Source organism: Carcharodon carcharias, chromosome 18 (assembly GCF_017639515.1).
Source record: "Carcharodon carcharias isolate sCarCar2 chromosome 18, sCarCar2.pri, whole genome shotgun sequence".
NCBI lineage: Eukaryota > Metazoa > Chordata > Chondrichthyes > Lamniformes > Lamnidae > Carcharodon > Carcharodon carcharias.
Window position 1 is genome coordinate 82,263,019 of NC_054484.1, and position 20,580 is coordinate 82,283,598.

Sequence of the window (20,580 nt, forward strand, 5' to 3'; positions counted from 1 at the left end):
CATGGCACTTGTTGCCATAGTAATTGTTGTTGCTCCATTGCTGTCGTTGGGGACTCGTGGACCTCAGGGATTGATGGTAGTTCTGTACTCAGTACAGCTGGTGAGATCCCTTCTTCCTTATTGTTTGATTGCTGGGAAGGAACAGCTTTGTTAGTTATGCAGATATGCCTGCGGTTATGTCGGTATATTTGGTCTTTCACTTCCACTGCGCATGATCCAGGTGACAATTTCTCTACACATGTCCCAAGTTTGCACATGGCCCGACTGCTGTTGAGAGCATTGAAGGTTTGTACCCTGACTGGCTCCCAGTGCTCAGCTCTGGTAATGGTTTGACAGTCTTGCCAAACTGAAATTTGGCTCTCTGCCATTTCACCTTGATCTTTTCACTCACGCCTGTTACTACTTGTTTCAGTACCTTTTTTTGCCATTGGAAGAGTAGTTTGTGTGCGATGCGACATTAGTCTTTGGATTACTCTACTTTGCATGCCTTCAGTCGGTGTATTTATCCACTTTAAGTAGACTTGCTCTCACTGAGAGGTCTCTTAGGCCCAAGACTATTCGATCTTTAATCAGATCATCTTTTAGTTGCCCGAATTCACATGTTTCTGCAAGCTGTGTTACTGCACTTACGTACTGTTCAATGGTTTCATTTGCACCTTGGCCTCCAGTGTTGAATGTTTAGCATTCATACGTAACATTCACCTGGGGTTCAAAGTGTTCATTCAAGGTGTTCAAAATCTCTGCCAACTTTTTTTATTCATTGAATAGATTTCGAGTGGTATACACTTTGTAGCAGTCATTTCCCAGCAGTGTTCGAAATATGGCTACTCTTATTGGCTCCGGCTTGTTAATTAAACCTGTTGCAAGTTTGTAGTTTTGTCATTCGAAGTGGAAAAACTGCCAGTTCAGTCACATATTGCTTTTCATTTCCTCAGGAGTTGGGAGGGGAATGGGACATGTAGAATTGATTGCATTTCAAACCCAAACAATGGACATGCTCTGGTATTGGCTCACAAATGGCCAGCTTCTTATTGAATTCAATTTAACAATTTCTCCTGATTGGACTGAACTGACAATGTCCGAGTTGCTAGTGCAGGGCCATAATCGCTAAGCTACTCCACTCCGTATTCCAGACTGGGACTAGTGAGTGTACTTTAGCAATGAACTTACAATTTTATCATCATACCTTCACACTGTTACAGGTCTGTGTAGGTTAGGATATAGGAGGGCGAATTGTACATTAGTGTAAAGTATTACATTTTGGTAAGAGAAATATGAAAGTTATGGGGCTGAGGAACAAAGGGATTCTTGGAGTAAAAATATGCAAAACACTAAAAGTAGCATCACAAATCAATAAGGCCATAAAAAAGCAAAGCAGGCAATAGGGTTTATTTGATGACCATTTTGTAACCTTTACCCTCTGTTATGGTGATTGAAAATGATACAGGTTATGATGTAACTGAACTGGGCTATACTTTAAGCCTACTCAGTAGTTTTGCCTCCGAGGCTGGAGGATGGATTTTCAAAGAGCCCTGTTACGCATGTTAAAGGTGCATTCAGAGGGAGAAAATCACATGCTCTCCTACATATATACTACTTAGTTTGGAAGTGTGGGATACTTTTAACTTTTGTTTGACTATCTCATTGAATTTTTCAATAATTTTACCTATCTGATTTCATCAAATAACTAGAATAAGGTGGCTAACTGATGGAGATGAAGAATACCAATCAGCAGATCAGCTTAATTATAAACGGGGGCAGGGGGTTTGTTGGAAATGGCCGGTCATGTGACTGATGCAAGCCTGCGGAATTGAAATTTAAAAAAAATTTTATTCCAACTATTGACTAATCAAGTAACGTTTGGGAAGATTGCAGTATTGGGATATAGATCGGTTGGTGAGTGTTTTGATTTTCTTTTTGGGTTTTTTTTGAGTTTGAGGAGACTGGATGCCCCCATGGAGACGCTGTGTCATTACAAAGTTCCCTTTATCCCAGACCAATTCATCGATGAAGGTGGCAGATTGGAGTCAGCTACTGTCCCAGGTTAAGCTCTCTTGGGCGAAAGACCACTGGAACCCTTCAGCCCAAATCTACTTGTCCCGGGATACCCCAGTGTGTTGACTGTCTTTGTCATCCTGATTTGCTGCCTGATTTCCAGTGTCGAGGAAGTACACAGCTTGTTACCATGGAGACTGTGTTCAGGAGCAAGTTGGGCTGAGGCCAGGACCAGCTGGTGAGAGGGAACCAACAACATTTATGGAACAGCAGCACGTTTCAGGGGCCAAGTCCCTGTGGATCTAGGCGTTGTTGGTGACTCCAAATAAAAATACTGGACATAAAGATGCCAGGTACTGGACAAGGGTCAGAGAGGCTAAAAACCGGACAAATGGCTACCCTAAACAAGAAGGATTGTTGATGGGGTGAGATGAAGTAGGGTGAGAGGAGGCTCATTTGGAACATGAGCACCAGCATAGACCAGTTGGGCTGAATGACATCTTTCCATGCTGTGTATGGAATTCGGTGGATTTTCCAGTTTGGCAAGATTTTGTTGCACTTTGGGGTCTGAAAGTTCACAGAGCTACATCATCAATGCATGGCACGATGCAGTATGAACAGAAAGGAACGTTCAATCACCACATCAGGCCAAGAGGTGCACTACTTCAGAGTGCAGGTTTCATTGAAATAATATTTCCAGAGGAAAGTCTGGACTCTCTCAGAATCCCTGCCACTTTGTGCCATTAACACAGACAGATTCTGATGTGCCAATCAAAGCTTGAACAGAGGGTAGGGCTGTCAGTGCACCAGCTCCCCTCTTCAAGGTTAAATCCAACTCTGCTAAGGTTTTTCTTATTCTCTGTGCGAGTTAATTTTTGACGTGAAGGTCTGTGGGATTCTGTGTACTTTCACTTAATGCGGAGTGGAGTGGCCTTTTGGAAATATTTGTTTGGGGAACATGACTTGCCCCACCCAAATCAGTCTGTCACCTCACCAGGCCAAAGCAATTTGACCCATACTATGGACATTTGTTTAAACTTATCCCACCTGCTCTGCTCAAGATGGAGGATGCAGAGAAAATGGACCAACAAGATAGGGCAGCTGCAAATGTGTAAGTTGGCACCATTCATTGAGCATAACATGCTCATGGTCTGCGATAATCCAAACCCATTTTCTGCAGAAACGATTCTGGATTAGGTTCTCCCTGGATTGGAGCACCAACACAACTTAACCCCCAGCCACCATCACTGAACAACCAGATATACACTGCACCATAAAGGCCAATACTCATCCAGCCATTGCCCTTTCAGCCAAGCGCAGGTTTTATGTCCTGCTCTCTATTTTTTGTTTCTCTGGTACTTCCTTTTAGTGACATTAGAGAAACACCTTTCTTGAACTCAGAATACCCTAAAGCACTATACAACTAATGAAGTAGGCTCTGTTGTAATGCAATAAGTATCTCCTGATACCTAATGTGACTCACCTTCAGAACGTCACCCCAATGAGAGGAGTGGCTGGCAGTTGGATGTTCTTGAGGGGTTCTGAGGGCTTCTCTTTTGGCAGAGTCATCAGCAAGCCCCTGAAAGCATATCACTGTCACTTACCATTTCAACTCACCACCCTGCTCTCACGCCCACATGTCCATCTCTGGCCTGCTGCAATGTTCCAGTGAAGCCCAATGCACTCTGGAGGAACACAATTAGGCACTTTACAGCCTCCCGGATTTAACATTGAGTTCAACAACTTCAGACCATGAACTCCCTCCTCCATCGTGACCCCTTTTTAAATCCAATATTTATTTATTTATTTAAAAAATGTTATTTATTTATTTGTTCATTTTTTAAAATCCTTTTTCACCACCCCCCCCCCCCCCCACCCCAACCCACAGGGCCATCTGCCATTTGTTTTTATATTGTGCTTTCACAGAGGATTGACCTTTGCTTTGCTATTAACGCCTTCTGCTTTATGCCATTATTAGCACCTTCTTTACTCTTTACCACTATCGTTAACATTCCCTTTGCCTTGTGCCCATTACATCTTTATCAATCACTCCTTAGCTGTCAGCTATCCCTGACCTTCTATCTTGCTCCACATGCTCCACTCCCTCTTAAACAGTATAAAATCCATCACATCACATGTCTTCTTCTCTTTAGGTCTGAAGAAGAGTCAGATGGACTTGAAATGTTAACTCTGTTTCTCTCTCCACAGATGCTGCCAGACCAGCTGAGTTTTACCAGTATTTTCTGCTTTTATTTCACTATCTGGAGATTCAGGGGGAGCTAGAGGGGGCCCTTTAAGTTTTGATCTTCCCTCTTTTGTCACCATGTTCTTCAGCATCCAATGAGAAGACAAGGATGAGTGACCTGAGGTCTCGTAGAGCTGCGCAACTGGGGCACTCAGCTTCTTAGACTAGGCTGAAAGGATAAACAGTATACATAAGGGCAGGCTCAGGGGTCTGAATAACCCAGTCCTACTCCTACATTGCTGTGTTCATATGTTCTGACAGAATCACCAAAGTTGATTGTATAAATTAAGGTTAAGCGTGTACAGGCCTAAATAGCCAAGTGGTTATGGTACTGGGTTTGTAACCCCAAGATCAAGAGTTCAAATCTCACAATGGCAAACTATGAAACGATGTAACTTCATCTGAATAGGAGCAGATGGAAACGTGTTTGTACTCGAAAGAGTTACATACATTCACGGGATTAGAATTTGCTTGGCCTAAATAGCCAAGTGGTTATGGTACTGGGTTTGTAACCCCAAGATCAAGAGTTCAAATCTCACAATGGCAAACTATGAAACAATGTAACTTCATCTGAAACAGATGGAAATGGGTTTGTACTCAAAAGAGATACAGGTTGGGTGACAGTGTTTTGGGGGGTGGGGGATGTGGTGGAGGGCAGACATTCATTAGATAATTACTTGCCCCCATATAAAGAGACACTTATGTTCGTGGCCGGGTGTCCCTAGAGAGGGAGCATGCAGTGTCCACTGGCACCCTCGAGGCCTCTCGCGACCGGTGGGCACCGCGGGGGCTGGAGTGCATCGTCAGCCCCAGGAACACCGTTTTCATTCAATTAGATAAGTTTCTTTTGAAGTTTTATTTTTGTTATAGTGCCCCATCAGGGTCTGTTACTTGCTTTATTAGTTTATTTTATTGATTTACATTATTTCAAAAGACCACTTAAAGAGACACTAACTTGTTAGGATGACCAAGTGGGCTAAAGCACCAGACTCAAGGACTTAGTTCTTCCCCATTGTGGGGTTGGTGTTTTGGCCTCTGACTGGAGGCATGGGTTTGAATCCACTTCTGACACGCGCTTTGAATGGGAGAAGTAATGATGGAGTAGGGTGACCAACTGGGGTGTTCTCAGTGTTGTATGTGCTACAGGTCTGGCCTATTCTCTCTCCTGTGCTGTGATGATCATTTGAGCCATCTTCTAATTTATCTTGAGGTCAGATATTTATAAAGAGACACTATGCTTCTGATCTTTGGCCACCCAGTACGGCAGGGTGGGGAGGCAGGCAGGGCAGATGACCTCTGTTAGCCTGCTCCTGGACATGGTCAATGTGGCCGTTAACAGGTCCAGGCAGCGGGTGGTTAAGGGGGTCACTCAGCCCGACTGTCTGACTCTCTTTTGTGGTTACTTCCGTGCCTGGGTGTCCTTGGAGAGGGACTACACAGTGTCTGGTGGTACAAAGCTTAAGGCTTTCTGCGACTGGTCAGCACTGCAGGGGCTGGAGTATATCATCAGCCCCAGGAATGTTCTTTTAATTTAATCTGGATAAATTTCCTTTCAAGTTTTTTTTGCTACAGCCCCTTTATAGTGGTTGTTAATTAGTTAATTTGTTTAATGAGTTATTTATTATGCTCAACTGAGTATAAAAGGATAATCAAAATGTGATTTTAATTTAGTTTGCTAAATTTCTGTTAACATTTTTTGATTTTTGTTACAGTGCCCCTTTAAGGGGCTGTCAATTAGTTAATTGATTAATTTGTTTTAATGATATACTCAAAAGAGTATGAAGAGACACTTATTGACACTGGTGGTGGGTTGCAGAGTTTGTAATGTTTTACTTTGTGAATAAATCTAAAACTGAACAAAGATTGACTTTTGGCCTCCTTCTTCACCAACTGGCTGTAAGCTTAATAAGCAACAGGCAAGGAGTGTTTAAAGATCAGAAATCACTGCTGTGAAGATGAAAGTATATCTGCTGTGTGGTACAGACATGGCGTTGAAAACCATTCCACACAGAGCTCAAGAGTGAAGCTGGACGAACATCTTGAACTTCCTTGTTTGGGACGTCAGAAACTGCAGTTGCCTGCTCCACCACCTCTTCTTGTTCGGCCATTATTTCTGAGGAGGTAGCCCCTCATATTCCTTGCCTAGATTTCCTTCAGTGCTCCCCTCTCCCTAAAGGGAATTGTCACTTGCCCCAATTTTGTGCTTCAAAAGCCAGTGTCTAAACCCAGCCTGTTCCTGCCCCATAAGAAACATGGCTGCAGGCTGCTGAATCTGCACCAGCTTTGTTCCAGGGATTCCCCAATCCCCTTCCACAGCCCAACCTCTGCACTTCCAGTGAGCCAGGCAAAGTGCACTGAGGCTCCAACTCACGAGGAGACCTGTAGAGGCCTCAGATGCTGATCACAGGGTAGCATGCCAGAGACCTCTGGCTTTGCACAGCTCAGCAGGAAAAGTGTAACAGATTGACAGATAGAACTTTGCAGCATGTTAGGCCTGATGCATACTGCTGTGTAACATGGAACTTTGATAGTTTTCTGCAGGTGGATAATCTTATGGATTTATAGATAGTGTACATAGCATGAAGGTTGGCCATCAGTTTATGCCTGGCATGCTGCATTGCTGATCTCTGGGAAAGCTATGGTGTATCGCTGCAATAGGTGACTCTATTTGCACCTATCCATGGAGCAACTCCTCTTGCCCATCCCTTTACAATTCCTGCCTTCATACTTTTCTTGGCTGGCACAATTCTTGGAAAGGCCACGGCCAATCAAGTAGCTGCTTCCTTCTAAAGCCTTGGTCCAGCCCTTTAACAGCTACCTCAGGACACAATATTCCACTGCTCTGTCTGCCAATAGTTGGCAAGGGCCACCTCCTAGTCAGGCATTCAATGTGCATGCCTAATGAGTGCTTTCTTCTGAAGGTAGTATGATGTAGGCTTCCTGTTTCTGGTGGGTGTGAACCTGAAACCTTAGCCTGAACACTGGGACCAGAAGACCTACCCTTAAAGTTAAAAAAAACCCAGATGCTGGTGAGCGATTTTAAGACAGGAGTTCATACTATTGAGTATTTCAAGTGGTTTGGAGGCAAATATATACCAGAACTAAAAGGTTATTCTTTCAGGAACGGCTGAACTTGCTGAGACATTTTTCTCTGAAAAAGAGAAGGCTAAAGGTGATCTGGTAATGAAGTCTTTAAGGTTATGAAATAATTTGATAGGGTAGATGTAGGGAACATGTTTCCAGTTGTGGGGAGATCAAAACTGGGCATCATAAACATATGATAATCATGAATAAATCCATTAGAGAATTCAGGAGAAACTTCTCTACCCAGAGAATGTGGAACTCGCTACCACTGGGGATGGTTGAGACAATTCGTATCGATGAATTTAAGGAGAAGCTAGATACGTACCTCAGGGAGAAAGGAATAGGACATGTTGTTAGGATGAAGTTGGGTGAGAGGAGCATAAACACCAGAATGAACGTGTTGGGCTGAATGGTCTGTTCCTGAGTTGTAAATTCTATGTAATATGCTTTTGTTTTTCTTTCACAGAGTAACGTGATCTTGCTATTGAACTTGACCAATGGTGCAGTCAGTCGTATCATCTCTGGAAAAGAACAGCAACATCCCAAGAAAGCACAATGGTGGGCGAATAGAGAAGACCAGGTCAGAATCTCAGCTTGTACACCACATGATTTTGCATCTTTATGTGGTTTTTCAAACTCCTTGAACTATGGATTGAGGAAAACTGATTTTCAAACTGTGTTGTGTAATGAATACACTTTACCCAGGATATTGTAATGTGGGAAAATTCAGCAATACCACCCTCCTCTTGACAATCACAGACAAAGGCTATCTCTGGCCATGCCCTTGTATCATTCCTGTCCACGTTCCCCTCTAAACCCTACTTGTTTCTGTATCTTTCCTTGAAAAAATTATTCCGCAATTTATTTATTTACGACTGCGTTTTCAAAATCTCAACTTTCCAGCCACATGCACAGCTAAGCACGACATTTCTGCAGCTACTGACCTGCTCATCCATACTCTCACCTCCAGCTTCAGTGCTGTAGTCCCCAGTCTCACCCTGACTCCTCCGCTGGTACAGCCTCATCACTGCTCCCTTAACTCCAAGGGATACAGACTTGAAAAGTTTTTTCTTTTCATTCATTCATGGGATGTGGGCATCATTGACAAGGCCAGAAATCTATTGCCCTTGAGATAGTGGTGGTGAGCTGCCTTGGTGAACCACTGTAGCCCATGTGGTGAAGCTTGTGGTGGGTTGATACCGGTATCATATGGCTGCATATTCATGTGCAGGCCACCTTTGTCACTAGTTTCTCACTTATCTCCCTTCCACCCCTCGTTGAACTCAACCTGTTCATGAGACTCACCTGCTGCTCTCTTGGTCTTATTCCCACTAAACCGCTGACTAACTTTCCTTCCCTGGCTCCCTATTAGTCAATGTTATTAACAGTAATCTCTCCAGGCACTGTTGCCCTCTCCTTCAAACCTTCATTCAACATTTCTCTCTTCAAAAAAACAATTCTTGTCCTTTCCATCTTTGCAAACTGCATTACTCCACGCACCCCACCCCATCTCCAATCTCCCTTTCCTTTTCACCAGCTTTGTTCAGCTCATACAAACATCAGAAATAGGAGCAGAAGTAGACCATTTGACCCCTTGAGCCTGCTCCGCCATTCAATAAGATCATGGCTGATCTGTTTGTGTTTCGAGTTCCACATTCCTATCTATCCCTGATAACTTTTGATTCCCTTGCCTAACCAGAATCTATCTACCTCTGACTTAAAAATATTCAGTGAGTCTGCCTCCACCACCTTCTGAGGCAGAGAGTTCCAAAGTTGCACAACCCCCAGAGAGAAAAAAGTTCTCCTCATCTCTGTCCTACAAGAACAACCCCTAATTTTAAAACAGTGCTCCCCAGTTCTGGTCTCACCCACAAGAGGAAACATCCTTTCCATGTCCATATTGTCAAGATCATTCAGGATCTTATATTCTTCAATCAAGTCACTCCTTGCTGTTCTAAGCTCCAGTGGAAACTAGCCCAGCCTGTCCAATCTATCATCATAAGACAACCCGCTCATTCCAGGTATCAACTGAGAAACCTCCTCTAAACTGCCTCCAATACATTTATATCCTCCTTTAAATAAGGAGACCAAACGTGCACATATTATTCAAGATGCGGTCTCACCAATGCCCTGTATAACTGAAGCATAACATCCTTACTTTTATAGAGAGAGAAACAGAGTTAATGTTTTGAGTCCGTATGACCTGTCTTCTTCATACGGACTCGAAACATTAACTCTATTTCTCTCTCCGCAGACCTGCTGAGTCTTTCCAGCATTTTCTGTTTTTGTTTAAGATTACCAGCATCTGCAATATTTTGCTTTTATCCTTTTATGTTCACTCCCTCTCGTAATAAAGGATATCATTCCATTAGCCTTCTTGATTACCTGCTGTACTACATACTAACCCTTTGTGACTCATGCACGAGAATACCTAGATCCCTCTGCACCTTGGAATTCTGCAGTCGTTCTCCATTTAAATAATACTCTTTTTTATTCTTCCTGCCAAAGTGAACATCTTCACATTTTCCCACATTATACTCCATCTGCCAGATTTTTGCCTGCTCACTCAACTTATCTATGTCCATTTGCAAATTCCTTATGCCTTCTTCACAACATACTTTCCTACCTATCTTTGTGTCACCTGCAAATTTAGCTACTATGGTCTTCATTCCCCTCATTTAAGTCATTGATGTAAATTGTAAGAAAATATGGCCCCAGCACAGACCCCTGTGGGACTCCACTCGTCACATCCTGCCAATTAGACAAAGACCCATTTATGCATGTTCTCTGTTTTCTGTCAGCCAGCCTATCTTCTATCCAAGCTAATATGTTACCACCTACACCATGAGCTTTTAATTTCCACAATAACCTTTGGTGTGACACCTTATCAAATGCTTTCTGGAAATCCAAGTACAATATATCTACAGGCTCCCCTCTACCCACAGCACATGGTACACCTTCAAAGAAACTGGTTAAACATGATTTCCCTTTCATAAAACCATGCTGACTCTTCCCACTTACCTTGAATTTTTCTAGGCACCCAGCTATAACCTCTTTAATGATCGACTCTAGCACCTTCCCCATGGCAGATGTCAAGCTAACTGACCTATAGTTTCCTGTTTTCTGTCTGTCTCCCTTTTTGAATAGAAGGGCTATGTTTTCTACTTTCCAATCTGATGGAACCTTTCCAGAATCACTAAGGGAGTACCTCATAGGTGTGGGAGAGTAAACTTTTCTTTAAGGAAAACAATGAATTGATCATGTATAAGAGATAAATGTAAGGTTATCATTATGTTTACTGTTAAATTAAACCTTTATGACATCTGGCACTTTGGATTGCATTGTGGATTAACAACAGCTTCTCAGTATTCATTGTCTGTGTGTTATTGATATTGAAATCGCCTGAATGATTTGCATATTTGACTGCAAGATGAGCCTCCAACCATATGTCTGCACTATCACTAAGACCACCAATTTCCAGTATCATAACATTGTTCAATTCTTAGCTCATCTGTTGCTGAAGCCCTCAATAAATACTTGTTTTACCTCTTAAGCTTGACTATTCCAAATAATCCAACACACTCCCGCATTCTATCCTCTGTAAGCTTGTTGCTTGTGTCCCAACTCTCATCACACTCCATTTCCTATGACACCTGTGCTTGCTGACCTACATTGACTTCTGGTTAAGCAACATCTTGATTTCAAAATTTTCATCCTTGTTTTCAAATCCCTGTATGGCCTCACCCTTTGATGCCTGTCTAAGTATCTCCTTTTGTGAATTGGTGTCAAGTTTTGTTTGATAACACCCCTGCAAAGTGCCTTGTGACATTTTTCTATGCTAAAGGTGCTAAATAAGTGCAAGTTGTTAAGCATAACTAGCAGAATTGGCGCAATAACATTAAAGGACCAATCTGCAGGGAAAATTGGCACTTGGATAAGAAATTGACTGAGTGACAAGAAACAGAGAGTAGTGATAAATGGTTGTTTTTCAGATTGGAGGAAGGTTTGTAGTAGAGTTCCCCAGGGGTCAGTGTTAGGACCCTTGCTCTTCCTGATATATATTAATGACCTAGATGGTGGTGTTCAGAGCATGATTTCAAAATTCGTTGATGAGAGGAAGATTGGAAATGTTGTCAACTGTAATGGAGATAGTCTTGAACTTCAAAAAGACATAGACATGTTGGTGGGATGGACAGACAAGTAGCAGATGAAGCTCAATGTAGAGAAGTGTGAGGTGATTAATTTTGGCAAGAAGAATATGAAGAATCAATATTAAATAAAGGAAGAAACTCTAAAGAAGGTACAGGAACAGAGGGACCTCGGTGTATATGTACATAGGTCACTGAAGATGGCAGGGCATTTTGAGAGAGAAGTTAGTAAAGCATATAGTATGTTAGGCTTTATTAATAGGGGCATTGAGTACAAGAGTGAATTGCATAAGACAATAGTTAGGCCTCATCTGGAGTACTGCGTCCAGTTCTGGGCACCATACTTGAGGAAGGATGTGAAGGCAGTGAAGAGAGTACAGAGGAGGTTCACAAGAATGATTCCAGGGATAAAGAACTGTAGCTATGAGGATAGATTGGAGAGGTTGGGACTGTTATCCTTGTAGGAAAGAAGGCTGAGAGGAGACTTGACAGAGATATTCAAGATCCTACGGGTAAATAGTGAGAAACTGTTCCCATTCAAGAGAACATCAAGAACTAGAGGGCACATAATTGGCAAAAGGAATAAAAGTGATGTGAGGGTGGTTGGAATGAACTTCTGAGAGTGTGATGGCTGCAGGTTTGATCGAGGTATTCAAAAGGGAATTGGATTGAATGTGCAAGATGGTGGGCATAAGACAGGGGAGTGGGATTAGGTGGAATGCTCTTTCAGAGAGCCAGTGCAGAGTCGATGGGCTGAAGGGCCTCCTACTGCACTGCAAAGATCCTGTGATTCTGCAGCCAAGATTCTGAGCTAGGAACACAGCATCACAGTGTTTACTATGTAAAGAGTAATAGCTAGGATCATGTTGAAGAGGTGGAACTCGTAAGCAGTGTGGATACAAGAAACAGAGCCAGCTTGCATTTAGATAGTGCCTTTAACATAATAAAATGTCCCAGGGTGTTTCATTAGAGCGTCATCAGGCAAAATTCAGTACCAAACCACATCAGAGATACTCAAGCTTGTGACCAAAAGTTTGGTCAAAGATGTAAATTCTAAGGAGTGCCTTAAGGACAAGAGAGTGATAGAGAAGCAGAGAGGTTTAGGGAGGGAATTCCAGAACAGAGCTTAGGGCCTAGGCAGTCGAAGGCACCGCTGCCAATTGTGGGGGTAGTGCGGTTACTGGGGAGAGAGGGGGGGTGAAGAAAATTGAGGATACACAAAAGACCAAAGAGGCAGAGGTTGAGCAGGTTATGGGTTAATCAAAGTTCAGAGAACTTGTTTTGTTTAACAAACGCAAAAATGTTACTTCTCGTATATTTTAAAGAACTACCTGCTGACTCTCAGTCTGCTGCCCGATCTCCAGACATTGAAAAGTTTCCTTTCTCACATATTAATCTACTTCCCTTTAGAAAAGTTTCTGCTTCTGATTGGGCATTCCATGGTTTAACAACCTCTGGGTAAAACCATTTTCCTAACATCTCGCTTTGTTAATTTGAGGTTGATTTTAATTTTACTCACTGACGAGCAGAAATAGCTTTCCCCCCAATTTACCTCATCAAAACCTTTCAGGGTCATGCAGCTGTAAAGTCTGGAACATGAGGGTTTTGCTGAGAAATAGTATTTTACACACGAGTCATATTTTTAAGCCAGTCATTGATATGATTTGTTAACTTTTCACTTGTAGGATGTTTACAAAATGTGCAGGGAATTTTCTCACAAAAATTGGCTTGTCTTCTACAAGGAGCAAGGGTAAGAATTGTTTTTTTCTTCAATAAGGTTGATTCTTTCTTTAAAAAATGTATTTCCATCTATGTTTCTGAGCTTGCATTGCTAGCGCAGAGCTTTGCTATCAGATGATTGTGTGCTAGTCCTCTGCTCATTGAAACCATGAAAACTGCCTTGGATGACCCTGAACTGTACAGCCTGGTATAGATCCAAGTTCATTCGCTGTACAGTTACTAAGTAACTAACCTCAGCTAGGATGGCAACACTGGGACTCAGTTATCCATGTGGGGCTGGGGATGGGGAATCATCAATGTTTGCGATTCCCTGTGCAGTCGAATAGCCAGTGGCATGTGAAAAAAGAAGTGAACAACATTACCTCCTCCCCTGTTGTCTGTATAAACAATATATCTCAAAAACTAATGGACGGATTTCAACAAAACTTGGCTCACAGATAAGGCATGCCCAAGGAAGAACAGATTAGTTTTTGATGAAGATGCAGATCCAGATCTGGATGGATCCTGGAGTTTTTAAAATATCCGTTTATATTGGGAGAGAGGGTAAATTGACTTTTTCTTTCAGAATGTGGTGGGTTGCTTCATTTAGAATGTTGTTGATTGTTTTAGAATGTTGTGAATTGTCTCCGCGGCTGTGGTGGAATTTGTCACAGCTGTCAAAATGTGAACTGAGTTTTCAGAGCAATTTGTTGGATGTGGGTTAATCTGAAGCCACCTCAGTGAGATAGAAGCTCTTAATAAAAAGATTTCTTTTTCTCAGCTTCGTTATTACAGATCATCAAGGAAGAGCTGTGTAATTTAATAACGTTGAGTTAACATAACGTGGCGGAGGAATATGGCCTACTAAGTGCCCTCTTCACTTGTATCTATATATTGCCTTTCACAACTTAAAAACACCCCAAAGATCTTTACAATGAATGAAGTACTTTTGAAGTATAGTCACTGTTGTAATGTAGGAAGCATGGGAGCCAGTTTGCACACAGCAATGTGATAATGACATTAGTTGTAAGATAAATATGGCCAGAACACCAGGGAGAATTCAAAGAAACGTACTGCAGATGCTGGAAATCGGAAATAAAAACAGAAAATGCTAGGAAAACTCAGCAGGTCTGACAGCACCTGTGGAGAGAGAAACAGAGTTAACGTAGTGTTAACTCTGTTTCCCTCTCCACAGATGCTGTCAGACCTGCTGAGTTTGTCCAGCATTGTCTGTTCTTATACCAGAGAGAACTCCCCTGCTCTTCTTTGAAATAATGCCATTGGATCTTTAGCGCCCAGCTGAGGGAGTAGATAGGCCTCTGTTTAACGTCTCAACTGAGAGTCAGTAGCTCCGACAGTGCGGCAGTCCCTCAGTATTAGCAGTGAGGTATCAGGTTAGTTTTTATGCCCTAGTCCCTGGGGTGGGACTTGAACCCACAACCTTCTGACAGAGGCAAGACCCACAGTTTATACTGGCTATCGACTTAGACAAGGTACCAGCGGACTGCCAGTGCCCAGAATGTACTTGCTGCATTGGTTGGGGCCTTCTGAATCCAAGGGAAGAAAACTGAGAGGTAAAAGACAGAAAAGCTGGGAATTATGGAAAAATCATACCTTAAACTAGCTCCAAAATCTTTAAACTTTACAGCAATTTTCTATTGCTTAAGTGAACCGAAATAATATTTAAAGGATTTGCTGTGCATGTCTTAATTGTCTTATTGTTGTACGCAAGTTCTATCAACCTTCCCCAGTATCAATTCCTGTGGCTATAATTAATAGGGAAATTGCCTGTCTAACCTTGCCTACTAAAAGCAGCAGGGCATAATTTCAGCATGGCAAGTTTAGACCATTTCCAATGTATATGACAATATAGAAATAAGAACAGTGTGGGTGATTTTGAAATGGGAGGAACATTATGCCTGTGTGCCCGTTTTCATTGATCCCACAGCCTTTAACCTTGCTTCACCAGATATACACTTCCTCTTGAATCTCCTCACACGACATCGCAGTCATCTAGTGAGAACATTGACACCTGCAATGTGTCATGGTACAATACACAGATTCAGCTGTGTGTCCGGCAGTTTCCGAAATCTACAGTGCATTTTCACAGTTATTTTGAAGCTGAAAATTGGAAAGGACAATCTGTTTGTAGTTGTTAAAAACCTGTTAGAGCAGGATGTTCAGTGACAGATGCTTGTATTTTGCAGGAATTTCTTGAATGTGTTGGATGTCCTAGAGAGTCGTTCCCATTCCATATCCCTGCCAATCAAAGTTAAATCTGTTCATTTGGTGGCTGAAGACAGATGGCTACTGGTGGAGAGTAAAACTAACAAGTGAGTGCAGCACATCTCTTCTCCTCTTTTCTGTACACTCCTGTAACTTGTAAATCAGATACAACAATTCATGGACACTGTCAATATGTTATGGACACTGACTGCTGTTTCATTACATTGTATATTGGCATTTCAAAGGGGGAGGGTCGTGCATCACAACTGGACATCCCAAAGTGCTTTACAGCAAATTAAGTATTTTGAAATGTCGTCACTGTTGCAATTTTAAGGCGATGTTCCAGCCAAATTTGTGCACAGCAAGACCCCAGCAACAGCAACAACATAAATAACCAGATAATTATTTTTCAGTGAAGTAATTTGAGGGATAGATATTGATCCGGACACCTGAGATCATTTCTAGTGCCATGGGATCTTTTACAGCAGCTGAGAGGGTAAATGAAGCCTGATCTGAAGGAAGCTTTCCTCACACCCTTTCATTGTTTGCTGCCGATTATTACACAAGAAAGCTGTTAATTTAGAGCTGGTACACATAGGAAAGACTTTATTGTAGGAGGAACATGTAGCAGGAGAGCAGCTAGAGAGCAGTCCTCGACAATTTCACATTTTAAGATGCTCCAATGTGCAATGAATTATTCAGAAGGCCCTTCCCAGTTATATCACCCATTTGTTACCTGCTGTCCAATAATTTGCTCTGTATATATCAACATTTTCTATCTCTCACTAGTAACTAGCACATCCTTAAAAAAGTTCCTCCTCACATTCCCGATTCTGTTTCCCAAAATCTTAAATCTGTGTGCCCTAGCTCTTGTGCTACAGCCAATGAGAACAGCTTTTCTTTATCTATCTAATCTGTACACCTCTATCAAGCCTCCCCGCAATCTCTTTTGCTCCAAGGAGAACAAACCCAGCTTTTCCAGTCTAATCTTGTAACTAAAACCATCCTCCTGTCCCTGGAACCATTCTGATAAATCTCTTATGCACCTTCTCAAGGACCCTCTCATCGTTCCTAAAATGTGGTGACAAGAACAGAATGCAATGATCTGTTGGGGTCCAACCAGAGCTTTATAAAGGTTAAGTATAACTTTCCTGCTTTTGCACTCAACTTCTCTATTTAGGAAGCCCAAGATTCCATCTGCTTTGCTAGCCACTCTCAATATGTCCTGCTACCTTCAAAGATCTATGCACATGCACCCCCAGGACGCTCTGTCCCCGTACACTCTTTAGATTTGTGCCAATAAGCCTATATTGCTTCTCCCTGTCCCTTCTGCCAAAATGCATCACCTCACACTTCTCTATATTAAATTCCATCTGCTATTTGCCAGTCCATTCTGCTAAACTGTCTATGTCATGTTTCAGGCAATTTGTATCACAGAATTTTAACAGCACAGAAGAAGGCCATTCAGCCCATCATGTCTGCACCAGCTTTCCAAATGAGCATTATGACCTAGTGCCATTGCCCTGCCTTTTCCCTGTACCCCTGCACGTTGTTTCTATTCAAATAATCATCTAATGCCCTGTTGAATGCCTTGACTGAACCTGCCTCCACCACACTTCCAGGCAGTGCATTCCAGACCAGAATCACTCGTTGTGTGAAAAAGTTTTTCTCACGTCACATTTGCTTCTTTTGCAAATCACTTTAAATCTGTACCTTCTCGTTCTTGATCCTTTTACAAGCAGAAAGAGCTTCTCCCTATTTACTCTGTCCAGCCCCCTCATGATTTTGAACATCTCTATCAAATCTTCTCCTAGCCGCCTTCTCTCCAAGGAGAACAGTCCCAACCTTTGCAATCAATCTTCGTAACTGATGTTTCTCATCCCTGGAACCACTCTTGTAAACCTCTTCTGCACTTTCTCCAAAGTGTTCACATCCTTCCTATAATGTGGCACCCAGAACTGTACACAATACTCCAGCTGAGGTCTACTGAGTCTCTTATATAAATTCAGCATAACCTCCTTGCTGTTGTACTGTATGCCCCTATTAATAAGGTCCAGGATACTGTATGCTTTATTAACTGCTCTCTCCACCTGTCCTGCCACCTTCAATTAAGGAATGAACACATACAGCCAGGTTTTTCTGCTCCGGCACCCCGTTCAAAATTTCACCCTTATTTTATATTGTCTGTCCATGTTCTCCCTACCAAAAAGCATCACCTCACACTTCTCCACATTGAACTTCATCTGCCACCTATCTGTCCACTCCACCAACTTGTCTATGTCCTTTTGAAGCTCTTCACTGTCCTCCTCACAGTTTACAACACTCCCAAGCTTTGTATCATCCTCAAACTTTGAAATTGTCCCCTGCACACCAAGATCTAGATCATTAATATATATCAGGAAAAGCAAGAGTCCCAATACTGACCCCTGGGGAACTCCACTACAAACCTTCCTCCAGCCCGAAAAATATCCATTAACTATTACTCTCTGCTTCCTATTTTTCAGCCAATTTTGTATCACGTTAATACTGTCCCTTTCGTTCCATGAGCAATAACTTTTCTTAAGTCTGTTGTATCAAATGTCTTTTGAAAGTCCATGTACACCACATCAATAGCATTACCCGAATCGACCTTTTCTGTTACCTCTTCAAAAACTCTAGCAAGTTAGTTAAATCCCATGCTGGCAGTTCCTTATCAACCCATATTTTTCCATGTGACTACTAATTCTAAGCTAAATAATTGTTTCTAGAATCCTGCCATCGCTGAAGTTAAACTGACTGGGCTGTAATCACTGGGCTTATCCTCACAACCTTTTTTGAACAAGGGAATAATGTTTGCAATTCTCCAGTCCTCTGGCACCTCACTTGAGTTTAGGGAAGACTGAAAGATTATTGCCGGTGCCCTGCAATTTCTACACTCACTTCCTTCACTATCCTTGGACCATTAGTCTGGTCATGGTGCCTTGTCAACTTTAAGTACCGACAGTCTATTCCCATCATTCTGTTGTTTTGATATTTATTTCTTGCAATTTTCCAGCCCTGTACTCCCCATTTTGAAACCTGGCCAAATTGCATAAGCGTTGGGTACTCATGTAGAAGCTCTCTTGTTTAACGGAGTTTGTTATTTTCTTTAACCTTTGCTCCTTTTCAAATCATTGCTGTCAAAGAGAGACTTTGCTCCATGGTAATTGTTTCAAACCAGGACTTGGCACCTTGCACCTCTCTGCAGGGAAGCTCACTGAGCCACAACACTGCGTCTGTCTCCAGTATCTCTCCTCACGCTCTCTCGGATTTGTTAGGAGGGTTTGGGCAGAGTGTGTCAGCACTGATTGTGCCCAGTGGGGTCCAGCTAGACCTGTTAATGGATGAATAAAATCACCCTTTCCCAGAAGTCTATGCGAGGGGCATTTTTATCATCAATAAATTAGGAGCACTATGAGGTTCACTGGTTCCACACCCAATTCTCTGATCTAATCTAATCTCTCTGAGATCACTTTCCCCCATTTTAATGAACAACTGAGCTGTTTTTACATCTTTCAGGAAGTTCCTCCTGACGAAGCCGATGCACATTGAATCTGACTTGTCTAGAATTTGTCAGCTGCATGTGATTGATGAAGAGCCAGTCAGCACAGGCTTCGGAATCACACCAGGTATGTGATTTGTTCAGGAACAAAAACAAAAAGGTTCACCTTCTGTTTGTAGCCTCGAGGAGCTGGAGGCAGCCTTAGATCACTTGTGTGCGAAGTACACATGGTGTATTCAAGATGGAGTCTTTGCTTTACTGAGTGCCCCCTTCATTATGTCTTTGAGGGGGCATGGGGACATGGGGTGAGAGAGGGCGCAGGATTTGATGCCAACCAAAGCCAGGGGCCAGAGCACCTCAAAACTTGTTGCAATACCTCAGTAATATCCATATTCAATAAGGTCAGTCACTGAAGAACTCTCATTCATTTGCTTCAGAACAGCAAGAGGGTAAGACCATGCATGTCATAGCCACCTCTGATGACCACAATACCCATATTGCTTTTTGAATGGACCTTTTCTGCATCAGCTTTGCTGCTTTAGGTTTACCGACCCTCCAATTTAGCCGTGAGTCTCCACAAATTGTTGATTAATCTGCAGCAGCTCAGGACAAAATTCATGATGGCAAAATATAGAATTCTATCAACATGTTTTTGTTCGTTGGTTATGAAAATATTGGAGATGGGCATAAGAAGGCTATTTGACTGAGAGTAAATTACCGTTCAATCAGATAATGTAGCATCAGCTCACTTTCCAATTGGCTGGGACAGTGGGGAGTCAAAAGCCCAAGGGCACAGTGCTGGGACGGCTGGAGGGAGGCGGTCATGTGATAACCCTCCAGGAATAGATCAGCTAGAGTTTTTTTTTTACTCCTTTGTTCATGGTATGTGGGCATTGTGGGCTAGGCCAGCATTTATTGCCCATCCCTGATTGTCCTTGAGAAGGTGGTGGTGAGCTACCTTCTTGAACCGCTGCAGTCCACAGTGCTGTTAGGAAGAGAGTTGGAAACCGTGGACTGCATATTGGATCCTGTGAGCCTCTCAGTAAGGGTTTGTTCTCTCATCTCCTGTAGAATATTTCAACCACAGTTTGAGAAAATGTTGTGTAGTGTTAGCTGGGCTGTGGCCAGAGATCTTGAATATTATTGAGGCATGTGTTTACTTCGCCTGTCACTAATTAAAATCCCTGAAAGAGGGGTATGGAATTAAGGCAGGTAGACAGAGTTAAGATAAAGATCAGCCATCATCTAATTAAATGGCAGGACAGGCTCAAAGGGCTGCATGGCCTCCTCCAGTTCCTGTGTTTCTATGTCAGGCACTTATAATTCACCAATGACAAAATGAAGTGTGCAGTGACGGCTCTTATCTCACAGTCCTTACAAAATGACCTGGTGGATTATTAGACCCTATGGAGCTGTAGGTTGTTTTTGAATAGGTCAACGTCTTTCACCAGTAAGGTGAATTTGAGCCAACCAGAATATTGATCTGTGTAAAAGGTGAGAAAGAAATTAGTTGTGGGGTCTCTCAAACAATACGGAACTGAAATGGCCAGTAACAGCTGAGAACGAGCTGAGAGAAAATGTAAACACAGCATGATGTTAGGGCTGCAAAGCCCAATTGTTTTTAGATTCTTTCATGGAATGTG

General features: G+C 42.4%; 1 protein-coding gene across 3 annotated transcripts in view; it reads left to right on the plus strand.

The window, feature by feature from the left end:
- Nucleotides 1-20,580, plus strand: part of vwa8 (von Willebrand factor A domain containing 8) — a 474,906-nt gene that overhangs the window by 318,691 nt on the left and 135,635 nt on the right. For all 3 annotated transcript variants that reach the window (XM_041211497.1, XM_041211500.1, XM_041211499.1), the window contains 4 exons: nt 7,791-7,904; nt 13,158-13,222; nt 15,399-15,524; nt 18,955-19,064. In XM_041211497.1, coding sequence (XP_041067431.1) covers nt 7,791-7,904; nt 13,158-13,222; nt 15,399-15,524; nt 18,955-19,064 — 415 coding nt within the window. The remainder of the gene's footprint in view (nt 1-7,790; nt 7,905-13,157; nt 13,223-15,398; nt 15,525-18,954; nt 19,065-20,580) is intronic.